Here is an 8880-nt window from a genome sequence, read left to right on the forward strand (position 1 = left end):
TTGATTTGTGTCAGTTCATATTCTGTAATAAAATAATATGGTATTTATACATTAAGCTCAATAATCCATCCTTTGGAACATTAATAATCTATCAAATGTATAAAATTTCTGTTCAAAATGACTTTACAAACAACTGGCTCTGAGGGAAATACGAATTGGGCCACGTATATTTTAGAACTAATTCATCTTAAGCGAAAATGCCTGTTTTTACCGCTAATATACCTGGCGTCCTCAAGATCGGCGATAGAGTCGAGATTGGTGGCCGAATCAAAGAAAACGCAAGAAAGTACCTAAATTTATTGTTTTATTTAAATATAGATTATCTGATCTTTTATTAGAATAATAATGGCATCAATACTTTTAAAATAAACTGTTTAAATTATAAATTGATGGTAGTATTCTAGTATAGTACCAGTAGTAAGTGTAGTTCAATCAGTATACTTAAGTTAAATGTCTTATTATTAATTTAATGAAAGTAATACAATTAGTGTGTCGTAAACTTAAAATACTATTTATTATAAAAATGTACAGCTATATTAGTTATATAGCACAATTGCAATTACAACAAAAAATAGCAATCAATGTTTTTGGCATTTAAAAAACCTATCTACTGGGCTTGTTGTTGATAGTTATTATATTATTAAAATAAACAAATATTATAATAAGTATTTTACGCCTTATTACTGGATGTTTTTTATACTTATACTCCTAATTTTTATACTACGCCAAAACGTACTATTAAAGTTTAGCTCTCTATTTTTCACAATGCAAAGCCTCCCTAGGTTTATAGGAAGATGCTAAGCCGCATAATCTGCCTATAAAAGTTACAATGTCATATCAGATTAAATTATTATTGATTAATTGTTTTTTTCCCCAAGGATGTCCATAAACCTGTGTGCGCAAGAAGGAGAAGAGCCGCGTGACGTAGTTCTACATTTTGACGTCAGATTCCATCGCGACAACATCATCTCTCTGTCTCGTAGAAATGGCGTATGGATTGGGAGTGGAAACTTAGATACAAACTATAATATGTTTGTGCCAGGTGCATAAAATGTGATTTTTATTACATTGATAGATCAACCATGTCACATAAATATAGACTTAATTTGATTAGATTTCATTACATACTTAAAATCATCGTTTCTAATTTCAAATTGTGGTTTATTTGTACCACTAATCACCTATTGGCAATTTGACTTTACTGTAGTTTCGTGCTGTGCCCGTATTACACATAGTTTTTAGACTAAAACAGACTGGTTCGACCAGTCTATACCTTGGGTACTTATGTAGTTGTTGGGTATTAAGACCTATGAGGCTATGGCATAGTGATTTGGCCAAGTAGCCTTTCAGAAATGAATTTGAATCTGTATGTTCCAAATTCATATATAATCCATTTTTTTAAGCTTATACGACGGACGCTATCCCGGTTTATAATACCTACTGTTCAACTCTGGGTGAGCTACTTATACTTATACCAAAGAATATGTAATAGTACAAGTACCTACCTATACAGAATAGCAAATTACGCATCTGCGAATGATAATAATGATTCATACTGGTTAGCAAATGTAGAAAGAAAGAATAGAAAATAAGAATATTTGGTTCAAATAAATAGGGTTCCAACTGTGATATAAATCATATATAACAATTAAATATGAAAACTTGTTCTATTTGCATAAAATATTTGATACCTTCTGTGAGGGGTACGTAATGCACACAAGTATTCATATTAGGCAAGAACATAATCTTGTGTTACAACTTACATGTAATAAATCTCTACAATATTAGTATTTAATTTATGAAATATTTAAATATTGCATATGTTTCTATAATTAACATCCATGTTCTTTCAGAGAAATTTCATTTGATTTTTAGGCTTATTAAGGCATTTATAACAAACATATTCTTTACTTTTAACTTATTATTTACTTTTAACAAAATTTCTGACTAGAAACCCATCTGGGCTTGGGCACGTTAAATACCCGCTCTGCTCAGCATTTTCTTTGAAAATGACAGCTTCATTTTGATCGACCGGTGTAAATGGAGTGGCGATATTTATAAGCGATGGGACGGGTAACTTGCCACACGGACAAACTCGACCCCGTGTAATCCCCCTAAAATTTAATCGAAATTGCATTTTTTTTGCTGTATTAATCCTCCAAGTTTTAACATACTATTCCGCCGCCAACAGGCACAATCTTCAGAATAATTTTCGAAGTGAAGGACACAGACGTGATCACAATCTACTGCCAGGGCAAGTTCCACTCCAATTTCCTACCGAAGATTCCGCTCACGATGGCCAAGTACGTGGTCGCTTGGGCTGACGTGGAACGAATCACACATTGCTACTTTCACTTCGGCGGTAAGGTATGATGTGTATCTAGATAAAATTGTACTTAAGAATTACATTAAATATTTAGGCACTACGCTAAAGGCCATAAAAACTGCACGACAAGAGAAATATGACTACAAATATACGTGTATAAGTCCGGCAACTTAACTCGGCACCTAGCTCGAATGACAGTTCTAGGAAGTAAGTACGGCCAGTCTTGCTGACTAAAAACTCAACAAAAGCAGTTTATTACCCTTGTACTAAATTCCCGATCCAATTTTTATTTGTAAGGCTTAGGGTCAATTACTGAGCGTGCAATCACAAAATACAGCCAGATCCAGATGAGCTCTAAAAAAAAAAGTTTCGAAAAAGCGCTATGCACTTTAGGGCATAAGTTATTTAGACCATTACTATTGTAGAAATAAAAATTTCGAATCTTCAATTTCCTGTAAACTGTTTTATAAAACTTACTCTTCATGATTTATGGCCCATTTAAGGAACCGGTTTTTTTATCTCGGCCGATAAATCTTAAAAAATTGGATTGATCCAAAAAATGCATTTTTATAGATCAGTTTATTCTCTACAAGTTTCGGTTAAAGCTTTTTTACAATGTCCATACACTTTGAGCTATAGCATTTTATAATATTATATTCCGCACAACTAAAAATATTTAGTAATTGTTATTAATTATGTTATGTTCAGATGCTATAAAAAATGTAAGAAACAGAGCTTAACGGTATACTAATGAATAATGATCTACGGGTGTTCAGGGTGCTAAGATGCCGCTGCTAGCAGGACGATGGCGGGGTTGGGAATCCGGAGAGGGAGAGTAGGGGAAAGTGGGGGAATTGAGAACACTTTAACTTCTAACGCCCAAAAATGATAGAAAAAAGTCACTGAGATAATACACTTTCATTGCAACCTAAACATTGCTTATTTAGCTATATATAAGTGAAAAAAAAATGAACAATCTAATTCTAATATTAGAAATATGAATGAAAAGATAAAATATTGTCATTCCTTTTTACCCGATATCCTATGGGGTAATAAATCTTCTGTTGTCATTGGAGGCTATTCTTCTAAGCCTTTTACCACTCTGTCAGGTGTCCCACAAGGATCCTGTTTGGGACCATTACTTTTCAACTTATTTATTAACGACATATGCAATTGCTTCGAACATTCTAGATTTTATTTATTCGCTGACGATCGTAAATTTTTCAGACAAGTTAATTCGGCTGATGAAGCTCTTCTTCTTCAAAATGACTTAGATAATCTAGTAATCTGTTGTCAGAAAAATGGAATGAGATTAAACACTGATAAATGTCATGTGATTCACTTTAGTAGGCAGAAAAGTAATTTACCCACGAGAACATACTATTTTTTGCTTTGGCTGAAGTGAACCTCGTTAGGGCTCTAGGGGTCATCAACGACAACGGGTTACGGTTCAACTCCCATATTGATGCAATTACTAAAAAAAGCTTTCAGATTCTAGGCTTTGTGTTACGCAACTCCAAGCCCTTTAAAAGGCCCACAACAAAAATCATCACTTATAATGCTCTTGTGCGGAGCACTTTAGGATATTGTACGGTCGTTTGGAACCCACATTACGATGTAAATAACAAACGCTTAGAATCAGTTCAGAAGAGGCTTCTCTCGCATTTATCTTATAGCTGTAATATAGCGAAAATAATTCCTTCTTATACAGGTAGACTGCAGTATTTCCACCTTAACTCACTTAAGTCCCGTAGAACATTGCTCGGCAGTATGTTCCTCTTTAAATTGCTACATAATATTATTAATTCTCCTCATCTTATATCTTAACTAAACCTCGCTGTTCCAAAAACTCAACCGAGAGCGTGTAAGAAATATAGTCCATTTCTTTGTAACTATACAGGATCTAATTTAGGATATTTCTCTCCCTTGAATAGAATTACCAGGGAATGTTCGTCATCACGATGAAGTCGACATATTTGATCACAATTTACACAAATTTAAAAAATATATAAAAACGGTTCTTTCAAGGGAGGGATGTCTTTGTGTTAATTTATGTTATGATTATATTCGTAGATATATAATATATTATTATTCTTATTTTATTTTGTGGCTTAATTTAATTAAATAGCATGTAATTTTCGCCTTTCTTTCAGTATCCTTAACTTTCAGTATTTTATGTTTACCTATAGTTGAATCACAGCCTTGTTTCCCCGGATTTTTATCTAATTGTCTTTTTGTATTTTGCTTGTGTTGTTCAATTCGTTGTAGTTTTGGTGTTTGAAAATAATTGTTTTCAATACATGTTTTACTACTATCATTTTTACTTCGGATATTAAAACACAAATACTTATCTTTTTAAATCTATTTTGATTATTTAACTTAAAACGAAGTACACTTTTAAACAATTTGAATAACCAGAATCACAATTTATTCTTAAGTATCTATACATATAAAGCACAAAGACGGCGTTGGAAATTTTATTCCTAAGCAACCACAATAGGTACAGACCACCATAAAATATCTTTGAATAGACCGCTGCCCATACTCTTTCGAAACACCAGAGGAATCACAAGAGTGTTGCCGACCTTATAAAGCATCGAATAAATGTACATATGAATTCGAAAACCGAAAGGAGCCCTCGCTCGCCACGTGGTACGTGATCGAACCGGGGGCTCCTTGGTTGAGAGTCAACAGCTCAGCCTATTGCACCACCGACGCTTTTAAATATAGGCCTAGACTTATGCCATGATAATATATAAAAGCCGCAAATTTTATTGGCACTGTTTGTAGCGAGTAGTTGCAGTCACGCAGAGATTCCGTAGCGAATCATCATCGTCACGCGGAGATTCCGTAGAGAGTCGTCTCAGCCACGCGGATATTTCGTTGCGATTCGTTTAGGTCACGCGGTGTTTCTTTGCGAGTCGTCAAGATTACGTAGCGGGTCGTGATTCACTCATTCGTGAATTGTTCATTTCAGGGAGGTGATGAGCCTGAAGATGTATTGCTTCCTACTTCCCCGAGGGCCACAATATCGCCGGTTGGGGAGAAACGATGGCAAGTACCCAAATGTAACTACAGCTTTTAGTAATTTATTCCGCTACGCGTGTTTCAATTAATTAAAAAAATACGCGTATAATTAATTATAAATAAATATTGTGTATGGATTTGAAAAATAATCATAATTAATTGATCGTGACTTTTCAAATATTTTTTTTATCAACAGCGCAGCGAACGGTTTCATTATGAACGCTCACAATTCTGTTCAGAACAAAAATGGAGTTGTAGTGACACAGATGTACTTGGTTTACTATCAGATACATATACATTCATAATTGAAGTCAACGGATCAACACGCTGGCTTGATCATTGTTTAGTTACCGAGTCCGCTAAGACATCTTTGTTTTAAATGATGTGTTGTGGTCAGACCACTTCGCTCTGGTTGTGGAATGTAATATTAACGTTTTACTGGCAAAGGCAATAAAACGTTTATTATTACTATTACCTATTCTTAATACCTCTTATATTTTTTACTGATGAGATCGAAGTGAAGAGCAAATTAACATATACCAGAGAGAATGTCACGAGAGGCTAAGGCTAATTAACTTCCCACATCGGCTTAACGAATGTTATAATCGTACCTTTAATGTAACTCGAATCACAAAGAAATTATTGCAGAGTTGTATGGTAGCATAGTTCAAGCATTAAGAGAATACTCCACAGTTGGCCGTAAAGATAAACACAGCGTTGAAAGGAAAAAGATTGTAGTGGGTTGGAACAAACACGTGGCAGAGGCACTCGGGGAGGCAAAGCAAAAATTTTTGTAATGGCTCGACGCGGGTAAACCAACTGTAGGCAAAGTCTATATGGAAATGAGTGAGGCTAGAAGGGTTTTTAAATCACGTTTAAAATGGTGTCGAAACCATGAGGGACAGATCAAAGTGGATATGAGGCCAGACCTCACATCATTCAAAAATGATTTTCGCAGTTTCTGGAAAGCCGTGAGCATCGGTGGCATTTGTGATCCCGAACAGATCTTTAAGTTTTTTATGGAGCATTTCTTTATTAAATCGCCGCAAGGGCCTTCTCTTTCTAATTATTATTATATTATTTGAATAATGTTGAGACTAGCAAGGAACTGGGTATCAAGTTTTAGCCGCAAGATGTATCACATACTATTAGGCAGATGACAAGAGGTAAATCCCCGACCCATGATAGTCTCAGCATTGAGCACTTACAATATACTGGGCCACACTTACCACGAGTTTAACTTGTGTGTGAGTCATAGTTTTATGCCTTCAGAGATGTTTCGAACGATAGTTGTGCCGATAGCGAAAAATAAAACCGATGATTTATCTGATAAGGCTAACTATCGGCCTATCTCTCTACCCACGGTCATCTCGAAAGTATTGGACAGCATGCTTAATATCCACCTAAACAAATTCATCACCCCTCACAATAACCAGTTTGGGTTTCTGCCTGGACTGTCTACGGAAAGTGCTGAAAGACCCAATCTTACGCATGCTGTCTATATACTATGCTAGGCGTAACACCCCAATTTACGCTTGCTTTCTGGACCTGTCAAAAGCATTTGACCTAATTTCCTATGATATATTGTGGGCTAAGATGGAGAAAGTCAATATACCTACCGTCATAACTCATCAATATCTTTAAATATTGGTATGGAAATCAGGTCAACAATATTCGGTGGTCAGGATTCTTATCTCGTCCGTACGGTTTGGAGTGTTGGGTGAGGCAGGGGATTTAAGCTCACCTATGCTTTTCAACCTATACATAAACGAGTTGCTCGTCGAGCTCAGCAGCACCAGGGTCGGCTGCTATATAGACAGCATGTGTATGAATAATATTAGTTACGCGGACAACATGGTGCTGTTGAGTGCGTCGATATGTGGCCTCAGAAGGCTGATGACAGTGTGTGAAGCTTATGTGGCCTCTCGACATACACATGGCTTAACCTACAATAACAAGAAAAGTGTAGTGATGGTTTTTGAGGCCGAGGGTAAAGCACCAAAACAATTACTACCTAACAGACTAAACGGTAAGATACTTGAAAGGGTGTCACAATTTAAATACCTTGGGCATGTGTTAACTCCCGGCCTCAAGGACGATGCCGATATCGAAACGTACCGGAGGGCGTTGTCTGTAAGGGCGAATATGCTTGCTCGCAGATTTGCGCGTTGCTCAAACAGCGTTAAAATAACGTTGTTTCGAGCATATTGCACGAGTTTTTTCACGTGCAGTCTGTGGGCCAGGTAGGTACACCCAACGATCCTACAGCGCCCTCCGCGTCCAATATAACAATGCCTTCAGGGTGCTACTCGGGTTGCCTCATTTCTGTAGTGCATCGGGGATGTTCGCGACAGCGTGAGTAGATTATTTTTACGCAACGATGCGCAAAAGATGTGGTTCCCGGTGCGCAGAATGAGGGGCAGCACCAACGGTGTCCTGAAGATGATTGGTTAGACTGCAAATATTTGAGTCACTGTTGCTCTATCTCATGGTATGGAGAAATAGTGACTCAAATAATAGTAATAATTAGTTAAGATTATGTTTTAGTACTAACGTAGCTTTTAAGTGTAACTAACACTATGTAGTTACACTGAAATAAAGTTTTATTATTTTAATGCTTTATGATCATCATCATTAATATCGTTGTCTTTGAATTTATTTGTACTAAATTATAGTGTCGTAAAAAAGATTTAGGTCACCAAAAACCGTAATAACGAAACATTTTTTTTCAGTTCCCGAGGACACAGGAAACAATCACCCGGTGTGCCAATACCAAACCCACCATCTGATTCCATCGAGAGTTCTGATGATGAAACCAAAGTAAGACCTAAAGACGGACGTGCTGATCGATTTTTTTACGATACTCTACTATGCCAACCTCCTGAGCTGAGAATTAATAATCACGAAGGTTCAAAGTACAGGAGAGATACAAGCCTGGGCAACAAAGGAGAATACAGCAGGAAGTACGAAGGAGATGAATCGGATTCAGAAGACAAAACAGAAGTGTCAGACGTTGCCTCAAAAGATCTGTCCTCTTTAGGTGAGTCAGATGAGATACCGCGCGATTTGAAAAAGAAGATAAGACGCGGGAAATTTGCGCCGTTCGCTCAAGTGGTTAATTTTATGGGGAAGAGTGGAAAAAGGAGTTAGCCGCTCTCAGTCAATTAGAAGAAAGAATATTAGATTTTAATAATTGGAGGAGTTTGTTTGTGATGTTTTTTGTTGAAATAAAGAAGTGCATTGAACTGAAATGATATTTATTAGATTAAATCGAAATTATTTACGCTTTGGTTTGTTATTCGAAGATAAATTACGTATTAAATTAATGATATCTACCTATCTTAGTGGTTTTTTTTTGTATTTTTTATAAAATACAGAGGAATTAAAATAAATACTGATCTCTATTTGAGTCAATAAAAAATCTGAAATATTTGTCAATTCATACACGTACTAATAAGTTACACAAGTTTAGAAGTAAAAGAAACAAAGGAATAGACGTAACATAGAGTAAAAAGTACCAAGAAATG

The 8880-nt window shown here is 36.0% G+C and overlaps 1 protein-coding gene across 1 annotated transcript; it reads left to right on the forward strand.

Annotated features, from left to right (window-relative positions):
• Nucleotides 1-28: 28 nt before the first annotated feature.
• Nucleotides 29-8636, forward strand: LOC126968343 (uncharacterized). The gene is made up of 5 exons (XM_050813326.1): nt 29-286; nt 879-1042; nt 2192-2367; nt 5304-5380; nt 8086-8636. Exons 1-5 carry the CDS (start codon nt 198-200, stop codon nt 8501-8503), a joined length of 924 nt encoding a protein of 307 aa, XP_050669283.1. The 5' UTR covers nt 29-197; the 3' UTR covers nt 8504-8636.
• Nucleotides 8637-8880: the final 244 nt, after the last annotated feature.

The sequence above is a fragment of the Leptidea sinapis genome, chromosome 15 (assembly GCF_905404315.1).
Source record: "Leptidea sinapis chromosome 15, ilLepSina1.1, whole genome shotgun sequence".
Classification (NCBI taxonomy): Eukaryota; Metazoa; Arthropoda; class Insecta; order Lepidoptera; family Pieridae; genus Leptidea; species Leptidea sinapis.